Raw genomic sequence first — 20,419 nt, forward strand, 5'->3', positions numbered from 1 at the left:
TTTTGTAGCGATTTACAGAGTGAGCGTTTGCTTAGTTGCCGTGTTTTACAGCTTGAGCGTTCAGTGAGAGAATTTGCTTTTTCCTTTCCTTTTCGTAGTCCACGTTTTTTTACCGCGATTGCTTGTACTAACAGTGTGTTGTAGTTAAAATTACTTAAAACGACTGCATTTAAGCGTGAAATTTGTGGAAACGAATATAATTACGAGAAGCCTCTAAGGTGGCATATTTCCATAGTGCACCTACAGAAACTGAACGAAATCGTACCTCATGTTATAAATAATGAACCTTGCCGGCCGAAGTGGCCGTGCGGTTAAAGGCGCTGCAGTCTGGAACCGCAAAGACCGCTACGGTCGCAGGTTCGAATCCTGCCTCGGGCATGGATGTTTGTGATGTCCTTAGGTTAGTTAGGTTTAACTAGTTCTAAGTTCTAGGGGACTAATGACCGCAGCAGTTGAGTCCCATAGTGCTCAGAGCCATTTGAACCATTTTTTGAATAATGAACCTTCAAGTTCCTACCAGTGCTAAATAAGCGACAAGAATTTTACTTGCAAAAGAAGTTTAAAACACCAACAAGAAAACATTCATAGCGTAAGAGGTTGCAGAAGTGGTTGAAGTGTGTGATGTGTACATTTGAAGCTAGTCCAAAAAGTGTTGGATTGACCATTTCCAATTTGCTCATCAGATAGTGTAAAGTCTGGAGTTCTCTAGTGAAGGCGAATTTTCAAAGTGGAAAGATGAAATGGAATGCGTCACACAATACAGATTCCTCAAACACTGTGGCATTAAGTTTGTTGTTGACTACTCAACTTGCATGTATGTTTGCCGTCGTTCTGGTTAGTTAATCTCCAAAGATGAAGGAGTGAGACACCTAAAAACGGTAGGTATGAACAAAGTCAATGGAAAGTGTCCTGCAGGGATGAAAGTCCTCCATAAGGAAGGAAGGTGTCTTGTTAAGTTTGTGTTGACTCATGTTGGACACGACTTACGTAACTTGAATCTGATACCACAAAAACGTGAGGGCATAACTGCAGACATTGCTATAGGATGTGGGACGATGGTGTGTTTTGTTTTTAGAAAACGGCCTCCACTGTGTTACAAGTTTTCTCTCGTGACTCCTTCGTGGGCTGGTGAAAGAATTGCTGCCATCGGTTCAAGGAGCAGCTACTTTTGCCATCAATGATGTCACCATTTTCTTTGGCTAGGTGACGTTCTAACAGCATTCAAATAATCTTTTTCTTTTCATCTGATAGAGTTTCTTGAGTACTGGAGTTAGCATCTACAGATACTTGGAATATAATTGCATCCCTCTCATTAAAAGAAACAATATGGATGTGGCCACACATATTTAATACTGTAATCAATGCATGTGCAAGAATACCAATGAATGCATAGTTAACATTTACTGCACACTAATGTACACTACAGTAGACGTTATTGTCTTTCACAAGATGAACTTCAGATTTTCTGGAAGCAGGTACTTCCCAACCAGTGTCTACCTTAGTACTGAAGTCGTCCATTAATATAGACTTGTGCCCAATGCAAATCTCTTTTACTCGTTTACTGTACTAGTTGTCGTTCCTGTCACAATCACAACAAGCACATCAAACAGCTTCACTGTTACAAACATCAATGCAGGTATATCTTTGTCCAGTTGTTTCACTTACTTTGCGTTACACTATACGTATTTCAAAGCCTTGTGCATGGTCTCGGCGTGCATGTTTGTGTTGAGTGCAGATTGGGTCCTGTGACAATATACCCAATACTTCGCAATTTTTCATAGTAGGTCTTGGATTAATAAAAAATGGTTCAAATGGCTCTGAGCGCTATGGGACTTAACATCTGTGGTCATTAGTCCCCTAGAACTTAGAACTACTTAAACCTAACTAACCTAAGGACATCACACACATCCATGCCCGAGGCAGGATTCGAACCTGCGACCGGAGCGGTCACGCGGTTCCAGACTGAAGCGCCTAGACCGCACGGCCACACCGGCCGGCTTGGATTAATAACCAAATTCGGATGTATTTGACTCACTACAGAGCTTCTGGAGTGCTTTTTGCAGTGATTCTTCAAACATAGCAACCTCAGTCACCTGTATTAATATCGCAACAAGCTTGTACACCTCATTCCTGTTGTCCTTGTGCAGAATTTTACTCTTAGTGTTGTAACCCCATGCCCTGTCCACATGCCAAGTGCATTTTAGGAGCCGCTATTATTCTGTTCGGAGAAATGCTGTAGGACTCAGACAGATCTGACATGAATACCTTGGGGCAGAACTGTCCAACTATAAAGGCACATTTGCATGCCGTGCGTGAGTTTCCTCGGAAACGCGAAATCTTAATTAAATAATTAATCTGTGACAAATAAATAAAGCCTATGGCACAGAACTGCAGCGCTGTGTCGCTGATAAAACAAAAACACAATTACGATACTCTTATGTTTCTTTAAGAAGGAGAGGTCTTGGACAAGTGGTGCGGGAAGCACGTATATTTCATTGACTGGCACACCGCCATATTTGATGTTATATAAGAACACTGCGAGTTGCAATCTTACTAGGCACTCGATTCTGTAAAGAATTTATATTTATGAAAGTAAGTAGAATTATTTAACTGTAGGCTTATTCGTTGAATATATCTGATTTAACTAACTGTGTAAACTTTCTATGTTTAGTAGACAGTCACCTCTGTACGACGTATTGACATGGCTGGCAAATTATTCTAATATTGAGATTTAGATTTGAGTCCGCACCTACCGCAGCAGTCTTTGGAAACGATTTATATACGAAGTCCGATTATTTGAGTCTTATTTCACGGTCAACTACGAATAACATTACATTTACGAAAAAGCCATTGTCAAGCGTCTGATACCGAACAACTAAACATCCACGTTCCAGATAAGCAAATATTAATTACCTCCAATCACTATCATACATAATTAATAATTAATATTTTATTTTATTTTATTTATTTTATATTGGCGACCGTGACAGGACTTGTTATTTTGTCATTTGTTACACTGTTCTCTTTGTTTCATGTGAAAAATCAACTTTCTGGACCTGGACTTGACTATATGAGAAATAACAAAAATCTGAAGATATTTGCCAATTATAAAATTTTGCGGGAAGACGCAATGAAGCTTCCAGCAAAATAAGGTAAGACGCAACATTTGTGCATTGGCAGGCTTGACCAGACGCATAATTCAGTGTATTAGCTCTTCAGTAGATTCTGTAGTATTTCTTTCACGTGTAGCAGTTTTCAGTGATAAATTTCATTCTCAGTACTTTTCCTTAAACAATAACTTCTGCAACAAAACCAATACACGAGTGTACAATATGGCCGACTTCTGTACGATACGTTGTAACATGGACAGCAGCCATTGACAATAATCCCATATTCAGTTTACATTTTTAAATTAACAAACAGCCATTGTTGCTACGAGCGATTCATGCTCAACTGCATTTTATTTTAAAACCAGTGTCAAACATTATTTTCTTGAAACATATATCACGTGTGGCATGGTCATAACTAGAAAACAATACGCAAAGATGGAACAGCAAAGACATACTAGTCAGACGCATTCCGACTCGGACGAGAGACAAATGTTAGAAAATGACTTTACGACAGCAACCGGTAGTGACGATTCATCAAATATTGACGCAAGTGTTAACGGAAATTTTAACAATAGGCCGTCCACCACAAAAATTTCAAAGTCTCAGTCAGAGCCCATGTTAATACACGACGTCACGTCTAATGACGCGGCGGGGGCAGAGACCTTGCAAACAGTAAACATTGCCAACATGTTACAAATGCTAATGAAACAAAACGCAGAAAATATGGCAACCTTAAGGATGCAGAACGCGGAAAACATGGCAACCTTAAGGATGCAGAACGCGCAAAACATGGCAACCTTAAAGACACAAAATGAACAGTTAAAGACACAAAATGACGAAATTAAATCTGATCTCATAGCAATCAAGACAGGTAGTGACACTTTGTGTAAACGTGTGGAACTTATAGACGCCACACTGACCAAACAGATGACTGAACTCAGTACGAAATTTTCCAAGCTTAATACGATACAAGAAAAGACTACAAATGACGTAGCACTTTTACAGACACAATTAAAAAACCTTAATGTCGCGTGTGAAGCTCTTACTGAACAAATTCAAACATATCCTTCAGTACACGACAACCTTGAAAAACGAATTACAGACGTGCAGAATAAATTTGACGATGTTGAACAACACCTGACTGACATCTTACAATCTGATGCGACAGCTAATTTTCAAAATATTAATAAAGAATTTCATGATTGGGTAGAGAACAAAGACAAACATTTTGATAGATGCATACGTGAAAATTTACCAACAATTGTGCACGACTCCGTAGCGGAATACATCACTAATAACAAACAGCTGATTAGTGACGCAGTACAATCCGTCACTGTACCCATGAGACAATTCACCGATCAACCACAGTCTAAATGTAACGAAAATATCAGTCAAAATGTACAGTTCAGAAACCAATATACATTCGAGTATGACGCACACATACCGCACACGACAAACACACAAGAACAAAACACACCACGACTACAACACATACCACGACGTGCAACCACAAACACAAGCTATTATCATGGTAAACCACAGCAACATTATCGTAATTACTCACCAGCTGGACATTGCAGTAATTACAGTGGAACAAATCCATATCATAATGCAAAGGAAGAAGAAAGCTTAATAAAACACAGGCAATTTCAGGCTTTTATCCCAGAAAAACGAACCATTCATCCGGTGATTTTTCTTAAATCTTTTAGTAACGCATTTCCACGCACTTGGAGTGACCGGAAAAAGATTTCATATATTGTCGGTTACATCCAAGGCGATGCAGCTGTCTGGGCATACAGTCAAGCTGACGTATGTACCACGTACAGTGAGTTTGAGCGTGCCTTTCTGAACAAATTCTGGTCGCAATCCGTCCAGGAGCGACTCAGAAGACAAATTTTAGAACCTGAAACTTTTAACAGTAAAAATGGTAACTTACGCAGATATTTTGAAAAATACTTGAACATGGGACATTTTTTGGACGAACCAGTCGCAACACGTGATATACTCCGTGCGTTGAAGGCCAAATTGCTTTTCAACATTAAAGAAAAACTCTTACATATTCCGAATGACGATCCAGATTACTTTTTAACAGCTTTAGATTCGGTTGACATGTTACTAGAAGATCAGCGTTTCGCGCGGCAAAACAGCAGCCACAATGTTTATACTAGTGGTATGCAAAACATGCAGGCTTGCCAACTCAATTCTGGCGCGCCCACAGTTGGATACGCGGTACAGCAAAAACAGCAAACTCACATGCCGTCTCAATACGGAAATCAAAATCAACACGCGTATTCCAATACAAACAACAGTTACAACAGTAATAACACTCCATGCGGCAATCCATACAAAAGGCACCGCGGTAATAACAACAACGGTAACAACGGATACAAATGTAACAACAAAAACACAAACAGAAATAGAAATAATAATAACTACGAGCCAAGACAGCATCAAGGCTGGACTCGTAGCGATCAATACTTTCATTCAAACACTGCTTTACCACAGCAGCCACCAGGACAAAATTGGAGCATACCTTACGACCGACAGGTAAGTTATAATGCGCAACAGCAACAACAACCGCAAAAGTTTGGAGACCACAACAGGCAATATCCGAATGTGAATATAATAGAAATGACACCTGATGCACAACCTCAATCTGTGTCAGTACCTAATACAAATGCTAATCCAACAAACTAGAAACAGTCACTTCTACGCCATGGGTCGTGGCTGAAGAATTCTTGGGGGGCGACTTCAATGTTAATCAGTTATTTGACACCACAATTGAACAACAAAATATTGATATGCCTAATAATTCTAAACAAAAACTACCTGTTTTATTTATAAGATACAACCACAATGACAATATGTCAGATGATCTTTTGCAAGACAGTACACAATGTCGTTCAAACACAAATGAAATTGTTTTAGCATCTACTACTGGTGTAGTAGGTGGGATTCCAACTACTATTATCTTAGATACAGGTGCAGCTGTGAGCGTTTTATCTTTTAATTTCTATAGAAAGATGTGTGAATTGGAGCCTGTGCCTGAGTTTCCCGCCCAAAACTGTAAAATAACTACTGCTCTAGGTAATAAGTGATGTAGGGTTACGAAGCAAGTTTTTGTAAACATTAAAATAGGTAATGGAACCGTACAATGGCCATTCCTGGTTGTACAAAACCTTGTGACAAATTGCATATTAGGAATAGATATTATGAGCGAGAAGGACTGCATTATAGACTTCTCCAAAGGTAAATGTATTTTAAATGATAAAGGCAGTGTAATTATTATTGATTTGGACAGGAGAACTCTAAAGCATGACAAACACTGTACAGGATACATGGTTCAGTTAGTACTTGACAATGACATTCAAGACATGCAAACACACTCATCTGACACAGAGCTAATGGACTTGAAAACATTGCTTGATCATAAGATAAATGAAGCTACAGCTCTCAATGTACATGAACGTATAAAACTACAGGAAGTGTTATCCAAATATTTACAAGTTTTTACCAAACGATTAGGTGTTATCAACACGTATGTGTACAAGATTGAAGTTAAGCCTCACAAGATGTTCTACCACAAGACATATAACGTACCGTTATCTCAACGACCTGCTGTGTGGCAAGAATTAAAACAAATGTTAGACTGGAAGGTCATTGGACCATTCACCTCACCTTACTGTAGTCCTCTACTTGTTGTCAAAAAATCAAATGGTAGCATTAGGCTAGTGTTAGACGCACGAGCAATTAATGAAATAATTTTACCGGTTCACACAAAACCCGAAAATTTAGAAGAGCAATTACAGAAATTTCTAGATGCAAAATATTTTTCCACAATAGATCTCGCTAATTCATTTTGGCAAGTAGGTATCACTCCTGATTCTCGGAAATACACTGCATTTATGTTCGGGGGGCGAACCTATCAGTTTTGTGTTCTACCCTTCGGATTGAATGTCAGTTCTGGAGTATTCATTACAGCCCTGGATACCGTGCTTGGCGATGATTTAGTTGAGACAGTCACACACTATGTAGATGATATACTGATAGCTACACAGTCTTGGAATGAACACGTTGACACACTTCAAAGAATTTTAGAAAAATTTGCACAAGCTGGAGTCACAGCCAATCTTAGAAAATCAAAATTTGGTTGCAGTGAGATAAAATATTTAGGACATATCATTAATTCACAGGGCATACGTCCTGATCCCAGTAAATTAGATGCTATCAGAAACTTTCCTAGCCCTCGAACTAAAAAGCAGTTAAAATCATTCCTTGGGCTATGTTCATTTTTCAGACGTTTTTTACCACAACCACTTTTGAACAGTAAACATCTGCTAAATCTACTCAGAAAGAATCAAGTTTGGATCTGGTCGGAACAGTGCCAGAATGACTTTAATACAATTAAACATGCTTTAGTGAATGCAAACATATTGAGCCATCCAGATTTCAATTTAGATTTTTGTATGACTTGTGACGCTTCACGTACTGGCTTGGGCTGTTGCTTATTTCAAGTTGTAAAGAATATAGAGGAGGAACAGATAAGAATTATTGGGTTTGCGAGTCGCACTCTAACTGAATGTGAGCGTACATACTCCACTACTGAGTTAGAAACACTTTCCATAGTCTGGGCATTCAAGAAATTCAATTATTATTTATTTGGAAAACATACAGTAATTTATACCGATCACCAGGCCCTGACATTTTTGTTAACTTGTAAACTTGTACATCCTAGACTATCACGATGGGCAGTTACTCTTCAGAACTACTCTTTTGAAATTAAGTACATAAAAGGTAAGGACAACACCATTGCCGACGCTTTGTCTAGACTTCCACAAGGTATGATGAAACCAACAGTGACTTAGAAAATATAAATGACTACAGGATTCTCTTAATGCAAGACAAGCAGTATCACCAATATTATATTGATATGTGCAGAAACATGGCTAAATTACAAAAATCTGATCCTCACTGGTATAAGATAATAACATTACTGGTAGAAAAACACAATCATCCTTTGACTAGGTATTACAAGTTACACAATGATGTGTTATTTTATCGCCGACATCCAAATGCTACTAAATGGTGTGTATGCATTCCCAAAGAGTCTGAATGTAATTTGATTTGGCACACACACTTAGTTTGGGGTCATTATGGGACGAAAAAGTGTTTGGCAAAGCTCAGCACATACTGTTATTTTAGCAATATGAGAAGAAAAATTTACAGGGAACTGAAAACATGTGTCATATGTCAAAAATTAAAACCTCAGAATTTATCCACAAAAACAGATTTACATTCTATTTTACCGAGTAAACCCCTGGAAATTCTGTGTACTGACATCAGTGGACCGCATCCAGCAAGCTCTGGAGGCGTCAAATATATCTTAGCTTTTTACGATATATTTTCTAAACATGTAAAACTTTATGCTTTAAAATCCGCCACTGCAAATGCTATAATACGAAGATTCTCAAGTGATTACCTGACGCACGTGGGAAAACCTAAAGCAATTCTGTCAGATAATGCAACATACTACTCTGGGTACAAATGGAGAAATTTCTTGAAGGACAATAACATTAAAAGTATATTTATTTCAAGGTTTAGTCCACAATGTAACGCGACTGAGAGACTTTTTCGAGAACTAAACCGATTCATGAGGACCTATATTTCATCAAAACATACTAATTGGGTGTCCTACCTAAGTCTTTTCGAAGACATACACAATAACTTAAATATTTACAATACAAATTACACACCTAACGAGATCATGTTCAATTGCAAACAGAAAGATCAATGGATAGAACCATTACCTAAGTTGTCAGACAAGGAAATCACACCTGAACAGAAAATAAAAGAAGTATTGACTACACTGACACATCACGCACAGATACGAAACAAACATCACATAAACATAATAAAAAGAAAACAAAAATTCAAGGTAGGAATGCTTGTACTACTTCGTACTCATCATAAATCTGTAGCACTCAAACGACGCAATGCTAAGTGGCGTCTGCTATATAAAGGACCTTATATAATTGTTAACATACCGCATCCTGGTGCGTATCTGTTACAACATCCTAGAACTAACAAAATTATTGGGCTATACGCACACCGAGATCTTAGAGCATTTCATGCTAAATAATGTCAAAGTCTTACCCATGAAAACATTGCTAAGCAACTCGCAAAACTCTGTTTGCTACAACACAGATAATAAATAAGTAGTATAGAAATTTTCATTTCAGCGGTTCCAGTGACGCAGTTGAAGACAGAAGAACTTTTCTTTCAACGCCGCGGCACCACCGAGAAGACTGAATATTAAAGTAAAATTTATGATTACGTAGCAGTGAATGATATATTAATTTTTCACGGAACATTTGTGACTGTAGGTACCACTGACTTGGTATGACACCTGACGAACCGACAGACGTCATCCGTGAAGCGATCTTTTACTTCGAGAAATAGATTAGACGCACATCTCTCAGCAAGAAAAGCATCTACCAGTAGCCAAGGCCACACAGACACTATACACACACGCACAAAACGCGAGGAGTCGAACAGTTTTCCGTCTCTTATTATTTTGAATATTTATTGAGTAGTGAAAACGCCTGGTCTTGCCTACTGAGGTAATGAATGTTGTGTCTAACCTATCTTAATTTCAGATGACATCACAAAAAACATCGATAAAATCCCAGCAAAACCGTTAAAGGGGACGTACATATCTGCAATTCATGTAATCAAATGTGACACAATGTAATAATTTATAGCTATGTAATGATGATGTAAACATGTTTATGTGTAACTGTATTATGTTTATGCTAAGAAAATATGTGACGTGTAGATGTATGACTACTTATGTTTTTTTTTTAACTGATGTATAATGTAACTGTTACTATGTGAAAATTTGAACGATAACGAGTGCCAAAATGTGAAAAACTTAAAAAAAAAATTGCATAGTGAACGAATGTTCACGGACATTAACGTATATTACTAAGTCTGCAACTACGCAGAAACATATGTGAAAGAAACTGTTAATGACATTCATCATGCATCGTATCTTTGTAAACGCGATGAACGATTTCTTTGATAAGTAACTACGAACATTTAGGTGAGCTATATTTAGCAAAAAACTGAAAATGTGAAGTGCGTAATTGGTGCATCGTCTAGTGACATTACTACAGTATCTAACTTCAAGATGTTAACTCGATTAAATGGTCACAACGTGCCTGTCCAGAAAACAACACGACGAGTGGAAGAATTTTGGTTGGAACTTCAGGGAATGGAATGTTCTCGAAATGTGACGGACACACTTACCTGGACTGTCCAAGGATCGACGCCAGCTATGTGCCGTCCGAGGTTCTGCAACCAAGCTTCCCGGAATATCGAAAACGAACTGCATATGGACCAATTACTCGACGGGTCACGTCTGATCTGTAATAAACAATGCTTTTTGTCACAACGAACTGCATCACAACGACTATAATGGAGATAGGAAATGGACATGCTTATGTATCAGTCACGTTGTTATACAGCGATGTTACTGTGATCAAAAAAAAAAACTTCACCACGACGACAGTAACCTGTGAAAAATTATTGTGCAGCAGATGAATATAATCTGTAATAACGACACGATGTGTATAGGTCAACGCACCTGAAACAAAAAGACATTTTTCTTTGAAGCATTTCATTGCAATACTATGTAACTAAGAACATTCAACAATCTAAAGTTGTTTTGTATTATAACAAATATTGTAATTTTCAAACTACGTTACCTGTCATAGAATGTAGTCTTCATATGTAATCTTGGTGGAATATTTTCTTTGTGCAACGACTAAGAAATGCGCGCGCACACGAACAATATGAACTGCAATACTGTGCCGCGTGATCTAAATTTACGATATAACGGCAGTGCCGGAGTCACACAGACGCTTCTGCGCATGCGCGCACTCTATTTTGCCAACATAAGAACTTTTACGGCGCACGCGCGTCATTCAAATTTTGTATATAATATACAGTATAATGTAAGTCACGTAAATAGTTGTAGATAACTTAGATTTTCTTGTGCCTTTAGGTGAATTGCTCGCCTGCAGGTGTGTCCTTTCGCCTCGCAATTCAGGGGGTAATATAAAGGCACATTTGCATGCCGTGCGTGAGTTTCCTCGGAAACGCGAAATCTTAATTAAATAATTAATCTGTGACAAATAAATAAAGCCTATGGCACAGAACTGCAGCGCTGTGTCGCTGATAAAACAAAAACACAATTACGATACTCTTATGTTTCTTTAAGAAGGAGAGGTCTTGGACAAGTGGTGCGGGAAGCACGTATATTTCATTGACTGGCACACCGCCATATTTGATGTTATATAAGAACACTGCGAGTTGCAATCTTACTAGGCACTCGATTCTGTAAAGAATTTATATTTATGAAAGTAAGTAGAATTATTTAACTGTAGGCTTATTCGTTGAATATATCTGATTTAACTAACTGTGTAAACTTTCTATGTTTAGTAGACAGTCACCTCTGTACGACGTATTGACATGGCTGGCAAATTATTCTAATATTGAGATTTAGATTTGAGTCCGCACTTACCGCAGCAGTCTTTGGAAACGATTTAAATGCGAAGTCCGATTATTTGAGTCTTATTTCACGGTCAACTACGAATAACATTACATTTACGAAAAAGCCATTGGCAAGCGTCTGATACCGAACAACTAAACATCCACGTTCCAGATAAGCAAATATTAATTACATCCAATCACTATCATACATAATTAATAATTAATATTTTATTTTATTTATTTTATACAACCTGTGACTTTATACAGTCAACACATCACTGTCATTTCTGTCAGAAATGAGAAAAGTGCATCGAAATCCTTGCTTCATATCATTCAGTACTGGTATCCTGGTAAGTTCAAACTCATGGACATTTAGACTGAGAGCACAAATACAATAATTTCTATATTCTGCTAATAATTCACCATGTGCATTATTAATTACTCCTATCACGAAATCTTCGCTTCTTAATTCCAGGTAGCCTATACTTTACTACGGTTTATAAAAGCGGTAAACGTGGATTATCGCTTTGCTTACTTTTGTGTACCGAAACTTTGTCGGTGATTGCATCTTTCGTGTGTGATTGAGACTGAAGCCAGATTATAAGAAGCTGCAACGTTAATCAAGCCCTGCATCGTTGTGAGATGTAATCTCTCCAAACTTGAATCCTGCATTGTAGATCAAATTTTGTCAAGAGCAGTGGGAAACAAGAGTCCTACTGCAAAATGTGCAGCAACGCTGTCTGGTTGCTGTGGCGACTAAAAATTAACAAGGCGCTTCCCTTCCTTATTGAGGACTTTCCATTGATTTTGTTGCTGCCTACCATTTTTAGTTGTCTTATCCCTTCGCATTTGGAGATAAACTAACCTTAACAAAGGCAAACATACTTACAAGTGCAGCAATCGTCAACAAATTTGGTGGCACAGTGTTCGACGAATTCGGGTTATGTAGGCCATTCCATGTCCTCTTTCAACTTATGATCAATCCAAAACTTTTTAGAATCAGCTTTACATGTACACATCATACAGTTCAGTGTTTTCTGTAGCATTATGCCATGCGTGTTTTGTTGGTGGGATTTTAATTTGTTTTACAAGTAATGTTCTTATGGAATACGTAGAACTGGTAGGAACATGAAGATTCATTATTTGTAGCATGAGTTATGATTTCCTTTAGGTGCTGTGGGTGCACTTGGGAAATATGCTGCCCCAGAGTCTTGTGATAATTTTACTAGTTTCCACAAATTTCACTCTTAAATGTATTCATTTGAAATACTTTTAATTACGCAAAACTGCTAGCAAGTACAGGGTGGTGATTATTCTGGAAAACCTGAAATTCTCAGGGAATTACATTTTACCCGCACAATCTCAGAGAATTTGAGGAATTTTATAAGATTCCATGGAATTCTGCATTTTAATTTGGCACGGAAATTGATTTTTATTGAATTTTTTAAACTGCAAATGTTAAAATACGAGGGCAGTTCAATAAGTAATGTAACACATTTTTTTTCTCGGCCAATTTTGGTTGAAAAAACCGGAAATGGCTTGTGGAATATTTTCAAACATTCCCGCTTCGTTTCGTATAGTTTCATTGACTTCCGACAGGTGGCAGCGCTGTACGGAGCTGTTAAAATGGCGTCTGTAACGGATGTGCGTTGCAAACAACGGGCAGTGATCGAGTTTCTTTTGGCGGAAAACCAGGGCATCTCAGATATTCATAGGCGCTTGCAGAATGTCTACGGTGATCTGGCAGTGGACAAAAGCACGGTGAGTCATTGGGCAAAGCGTGTGTCATCATCGCCGCAAGGTCAAGCAAGACTGTCTGATCTCCCGCGTGCGGGCCGGCCGTGCACAGCTGTGACTCCTGTAATGGCGGAGCGTGCGAACACACTCGTTCGAGATGATCGATGGATCACCATCAAACAACTCAGTGCTCAACTTGACATCTCTGTTGGTAGTGCTATCACAATTGTTCACCAGTAGGGATATTCAAAGGTTTGTTCCCGCTGGGTCCCTCGTTGTCTAACCGAACATCATAAAGAGCAAAGGAGAACCATCTGTGCGGAATTGCTTGCTCGTCATGTGGCTGAGGGTGACAATTTCTTGTCAAAGATTGTTACAGGCGATGAAACATGGGTTCATCACTTCGAACCTGAAAAAAAAACGGCAATGAATGGAGTGGCGCCACACCCACTCCCCTACCAAGAAAAAGTTTAAAGCCATACCCTCAGCCGGTAAAGTCATGGTTACAGTCTTCTGGGACGCTGAAGGGGTTATTCTGTTCGATGTCCTTCCCCATGGTCAAACGATCAACTCTGAAGTGTATTGTGCTACTCTTCAGAAATTGAAGAAACGACTTCAGCGTGTTCGTAGGCACAAAAATCTGAACGAACTTCTCCTTCTTCATGACAACGCAAGACCCCACACAAGTCTTCGCACCCGAGAGGAGCTCACAAAACTTCAGTGGACTGTTCTTCCTCATTCACCCTACAGCCCCAATCTCGCACCGTCGGATTTCCATATGTTTGGCCCAATGAAGGACGCAATCCGTGGGAGGCACTACGTGGATGATGAAGATATTGATGCAGTACGACGTTGACATCGACCAGTGGAATGGTACCGTGCAGGCATACAGGCCCTCATTTCAAGGTAGCGTAAGGCCGTAGCATTGAATGGAGATTACGTTGAAAAATAGCGTTGTGTAGCTAAAAGATTGGGGAATAACCTGGTGTATTTCAATGCTGAATAAAACAACCCCTGTTTCAGAAAAAAATGTGTTGCATTACTTATTGAACTGCCCTCGTACTTAATATTTCAAAGTGTATTAATTATATGATTATTATTCCATATAAATTATCGATGTTTAAAACAGATTAAACTACTGCTTATGGTTGGTATATGGCAACAGTGGTAATGCCGGTTTCCGTCAATCACCAAAGTTAAGTGCTGTTGGGCTGGGCTAGCACTTGGATGGGTGGCCATTCGGTCTACCAAGCTCTGTTGGCAAGCGAGGAGCACTTAGCCGTTGTGAGGCCAACTGAGGAGCTACTTGATTGAGAAGTAGCGGCTCCGGTCTCGGAAACTGACATGCGGATGGGAGAGCGGTGTGGTAGCTACGTGCCCCTCCTTATCCACATCCAGTGACGTCTGTGGGCTGACGATGACATTTGGGCCTTCATGGCCTGTGTGGGAGGAGTTGTTTGGTATATACGTAACTCAGATAAAAGAAAAGCCTTTATTGTGGTATTCTGCTCCCTTTTCCCCTCTTACCATTACTTTAGCAGCAGTGTACTGACAATCATGAGTCTCAACCTGGAAGTCTCATGCAATTCTTTTTTCAAGTTTGAGTAGCCACATTGGAAGTAGCTTAGCACTATTAAATTATTAACATTGCTGTCGTGCATTATTTTCTTTGGACTGAAGGGCTGATACTGTGAAGTACATTTGCAGGAGTTGCACTATTCCTCAATATAATTTGAAATACAACCTTTTGGAATAATGTTCTCCTTTATTGAGGCTGTTGTGACAATCCAAAAGATATCATCTACGTATTACGTATTTGTTCTCTGCAGTAGTCTACATCTATGAGGTTCTCCTCACTGTACGTGCACCCGGCAGCCACCTCCAGCGGCTAAGTCCCATTCAAGCTTACAGCTTGTAGCCTGTATGTTTCAGTGTAGCTGAATGAATGTTAATGTAATAACTCATTTCTTAGATTTTGATCAATGGTATCTGAAGATCCGATTCTCTATTTTCTATAATTTTTGTGCCCAATTTTTTGACTTGATTTACATAATGTCCATGTGATGTCATATCCCTATCCTAATGTATTACATTTTGACACCTAATGTACAGTGTAATTTAATCTACACAGTACATCCTTTATTTATTTTTTTGCATTTGCCTGATACTTTGTTGTTTTGTGTGACCTTTACTAAGCAAATACTGATTTTCAGTTGTAGATAATTGTAATCATGAGTATTGAAATTTGTTTCAATTACACTATTATCTGTGTTTCACCAACTAAAATACTTGGCTCTCTTAAAGAATAATAACATCGAATTGTTTTATTTGTTTCAAAGCTTTTGAGAAAGATTTAAATTTTGGACGCAATGGGAAAAACGTTTGTTTTCTTGAAATGTTCAGAGTTTAATATTTCATTTTAATAAGCACATTTTCGTAAGCACTTTTAATCCTTTACAATAGTCAAGAGTGAAATCATTCCTAACCATTAAACTTTGTCATTAACAAATTGTTGAATGTATCACTCTACCAAACTGATTGACTCTACCAAAGCTGATAGACTATTTTGAACTACAGATATCCAATAGTAAGTCACATACAACTTATTCCTGCATTTGTTTTATTCAGATGTCTGTAGTAGTTATAAGAATACTGCTGAATCAATAAAGGTATATTCTTACAGAATTTGTATCTTGTTGACACTTTGCCCATTTTACACAATAAGTAATTACCAATTGGAAATATGAAGTGATGTCATTGAAAGCTCCTCACTTGTGAAGATTGGTAAGTATTTGGTTCAAATGGCTCTGAGCACTATGGGACTTAACATCTATGGTCATCAGTCCCCTAGAACTTAGAACTACTTAAACCTAACTAACTTAAGGACATCACACAACACCCAGCCATCACGAGGCAGAGAAAATCCCTGACCCCGCCGGGAATCGAACCCGGGAACCCGGGCGTGGGAAGCGAGAACGCTACCGCACGACCACGAGATGCGGGCGGTAAGTATTTATTAATGATACTGCCATCCTAGCAATATTATGTAGTGATGTACACCTTACAAATGGTGTTGTGATGCTTCTCAGTAAAAGTATATAATGTATGGTCCCAGCTCTCACTCATCACAAAGATCTGACTGTTTCATGATGTGCTGCCTATATCCTTCACAGTACCTGTGGTTCCAGAGTTGTGAACTAGAGCTGACAACATTTAGTGCTGTCTCATTATGTCTGTTCTGTACATAGTTCTTAATGTGTGGTTCTACACTGAACAGCTAAGATGATTTCCTCACAAGGATTCTTTCTGGTTGGTCAAACATGCACCACAGAGCAAAAATATTTTCAAAATTGAAATCGAACAATGGAAAATCTGGGATGGATTAACAACGATATTAAGAAAATGATAGATTGATAACATGTAGATGAGCTGTTAAGCTGCTGGAAGGTACAACAAAAATACTGCTTGGGGAAAGTGGAGTAAGACGGGGTAAGGGGTACTTGGCTTTAAGGCCCATTTAGTGCTGCAATCTAGCGGAAAACGTTCATACTGCTAGTAGGGATGGAGAAAAAGAATACGTGTAAGCGGCAGCCATTCTGAACTGTTAGTTTGCCTTGTGTAAGTCCGTTTCCCTCTACTGGGGCGATTTTTGCTGGAAAGTTTCTTAGTGAAGTTGAAGTTTGGTGCTGAATACAGGTAAAATACATTCATTAACTGAAGCACTGTATGGAAAATGGAAAGAAGTCCCATGCTTCTTTACAGAAGCGTAGGGGAACGATGCGGGAGACCCGCACCGCCTTACTAGGCAAGGTCCTAATGGTGGTTTGCCGTTGCCTTCCTCCGACCGTAATGGGGATGAATGATGATGATGAAGACGACACAACAACACCCAGTCATCTCGAGGCAGGAAAAATCCCTGACCCCGCCGGGAATCGAACCCGGGACCCCGTGCTCGGGAAGCGAGAACGCTACTGCGAGACCACGAGGGGCGGACGAAACACTGTATATATTGGTGGAAACTGTTATTTTTGGACGTTATGTTACGTATATTATAAATACTTTTAGTCGAAAACTAACCGAAAACAAGCGATAAATATTCCACAATGTATCAGTGGGGCAAGACGGGATTTTTTCTATGAGGCATGATGGGGAACTACCCCATCTTACCCCAGAGATTTTACAATTTCGTCTTTTATTTGTACGGGGTTTCTAAGATGGTAAGGACATAAGAGAGGAAGACTGATCGAGGTGGATGGTCTCCAGAAGCAATGAAATCAACTATTGAAGCCGTTATCACAGGTGAAATGGGATATAAAAGAGCAGCTGACACTTTTCGTGTTCCGCAAACAACTCTAGAAAGAAAGTTCCTGGCAGATTAAACCTGTGTGCCCGACAGAGACTGCCCGCATCTCGTGGTCGTGCGGTAGCGTTCTCGCTTCCCACGCCCGGGTTCCCGGGTTCGATTCCCGGCGGGGTCAGGGATTTTCTCTGCCTCGTGATGGCTGGGTGTTGTGTGATGTCCTTAGGTTAGTTGGGTTTAGGTAGTTCTAAGTTCTAGGGGACTGATGACCATAGATGTTAAGTCCCATAGTGCTCAGAGCCGACAGAGACTCGAACTCGGGACCTTTGCCTTTCGCGGGCAAGTGCTCTACCACTTGCCCGCGAAAGGCAAAGGTCCCGAGTTCGAGTCTCGGTCGGGCACACAGTTCTAATCTGCCAGGAAGTTTCATATCAGCGCACACTCCGCTGCAGAGTGAAAATCTCATTCTGGAAACATCCCCCAGGCTGTGGCTAAGCCATGTCTCCGCAATATCCTTTCTTTCAGGAGTGCTAGTTCTGCAAGGTTCGCAGGAGAACTTCTGTAAAGTTTGGAAGGTAGGAGACGAGATACTGGCAGAATTAAAATCTGTGAGGACCGGGCTTGAGTCGTGCTTCGGTAGCTCAGATGGTAGAGCACTTGCCGCGAAAGGCAAAGGCCCCGAGTTCGAGTCTCGGTCAGGCACACAGTTTTAATCTGCCAGTAAGTTTCATATCAGCGCACACTCCGCTGCAGAGTGAAAATCTCATTCTGGAACTCTAGAAAGAAGAGTTAAAGTACCTCGTGATCAGACAGAAAAATCGGAAAATATATTACTGCATCATCGAGTGGACGTGTGTATTCAAATAAAACAACTCCAATTTTGGTCAAGAGTCTAGGGCCAATTAAAACCGTTTTTACTCCAGAGGAAGAGAATATGTTGCTGGAATACATACCAAAAATGGAGGAAAGGTTATATGGCCTGACAGCATATGACCTCAGAAAACTTGCCTTTCAATGGGCAGAGAAGTTGTGTAAAATGCACACAATTTCTCAAGAAAAACAAGTACATGGGAAAGATTGGTTCATTGGTTTCAAACACAGGCATCCTCAGATAACCCTCAGAAAGCCAGAGCACACAAGTGCAGCACGAACGTAACTAAATTTTTTGGTTTGTTAACTCGACTTATTGATAAACATCAATTTACCCCTGACAGAATCTATAATCGTGATGAGACTGGAGTAACTGTAGTACCAAAGCATAGGTCAAAAATTCTGTCTCTAAAAGCTAGGAAACAAGTTGGTGTGTTATCTTCTGCTGTAAGAGGCAACACTGTAACAATAGAAGTATGTTGCAATGCAGCTGGTTCATATATGCCTCTTCTTTTTATTTTTCCAAGGTTCGAGCTAACGATCAGTTAATGAATGACTGCTCTCCTGGAGCCTGGGCAGCATATCACCCAAGTGGTTGGATGCAATCCGATAATTTTTTTCAATGGCTTAAGAAATTTATTGATTGGATCCGAGCTAGTAAGGAGAGGCCAGTCCTCCTGATTCTCGATGGACATTTTACCCGCACCAAAAACATGGATGTTATTGACTTTGCAAGGGAAAATGGCGTAGTGTTGTTGTGCTTTCCACCACATTGCACTCATCGCTTACAACCTCTCGATGTAAGCTTCATGGAGCCTTTGAGTGTTTTTTGTGACCAGGAAGTTTCATGCTGGCTCAGGTCGAATCCAGGATGTGTTGTCTCTTTGTTCCAAATATCTAAGCTATATGGAAGGGCTTTTGTAAATTCAGCAACTATGTCCACAGCAATTAATAGACTTCACAAAACTGGAATTTGGCCTACCAACCAAGGCGTTTTCAGTGACCACGATTATGTCCCATCTGAGACTACAGATAGGCCTAGGCCAGATGTCACAGATAATGAACCCTCAACCCACGGGGCTACAGACACCAACCAGCTTTCTGATGCTTTCAACTCACCTCAGCCTACTGCTTCCTCCTATTTAGGCCTACCTCAAGCTTCTTGTGTCTCCAGCCCACATCAGCCTGCTGCTAAATCGGATATATCAACTCCAACTGTTCCCTCTGACATTCTCCAGGTTGAGGCTGCATACGAAATACCTGAAGTTGCTGCTCCAATTGAAAATATTCAGCCTGTTTCAAGCCAAATTAATGTTACTGCAACTGCTGGAAAGTCTGTAACCATTCCAAAATGTCCAACACCAGAACACATTGTACTGGTTCCCTCTTGCAGTGGCCTCCATTCAAAAAAAGAAGAGCCGAAAGTATGGTAAACCAGCAGTTTTGACTGAATCACCCTACAAAAATGATTTACAAGCAGAAATAAATTTAAAAAGAGAAAAAGAAATGAAGTAAATGGGACAAGCCAGGAAAAAACTTAACAAAGAGATTTGCTCAAACTAAGAAAAATACAACCATCACTAACCAAGTATTGCTAAAGAAGTCGAATAGTAAGAAGAAAATACAAAAGCAAGGCAAAGAAATTAACAAAACCAACTTAAAATGTAAGCAAATAAGTTCCTCTTCATCAGAATCTTCTGGCGCTGAGTGTCTTTACCGTGGATACTTGTACTCACAGTCTACTGAAGGGTGGATTCAGTGTTTTATATGCAAAAGATGGGCTCATTGTTCCTGTGCAGGAGACGTAGGTGAAGACAATGTAGCAGATGAAGCAGTTCGTGTTTGTGCA

The 20,419-nt window shown here is 39.6% G+C and overlaps 1 protein-coding gene across 1 annotated transcript in view; it reads left to right on the forward strand.

The window, feature by feature from the left end:
• Nucleotides 1–20,003, forward strand: part of LOC126428389 (serine/arginine repetitive matrix protein 1-like) — a 30,352-nt gene extending 10,349 nt beyond the window's left edge. The window contains exon 4 of the mRNA XM_050090314.1: nt 19,809–20,003. Within this exon, the coding sequence (XP_049946271.1) occupies nt 19,809–20,003 (195 nt within the window). The remainder of the gene's footprint in view (nt 1–19,808) is intronic.
• Nucleotides 20,004–20,419: the final 416 nt, after the last annotated feature.

This window comes from Schistocerca serialis, chromosome 12, assembly GCF_023864345.2.
Source record: "Schistocerca serialis cubense isolate TAMUIC-IGC-003099 chromosome 12, iqSchSeri2.2, whole genome shotgun sequence".
NCBI classification, from domain to species: domain Eukaryota; kingdom Metazoa; phylum Arthropoda; class Insecta; order Orthoptera; family Acrididae; genus Schistocerca; species Schistocerca serialis.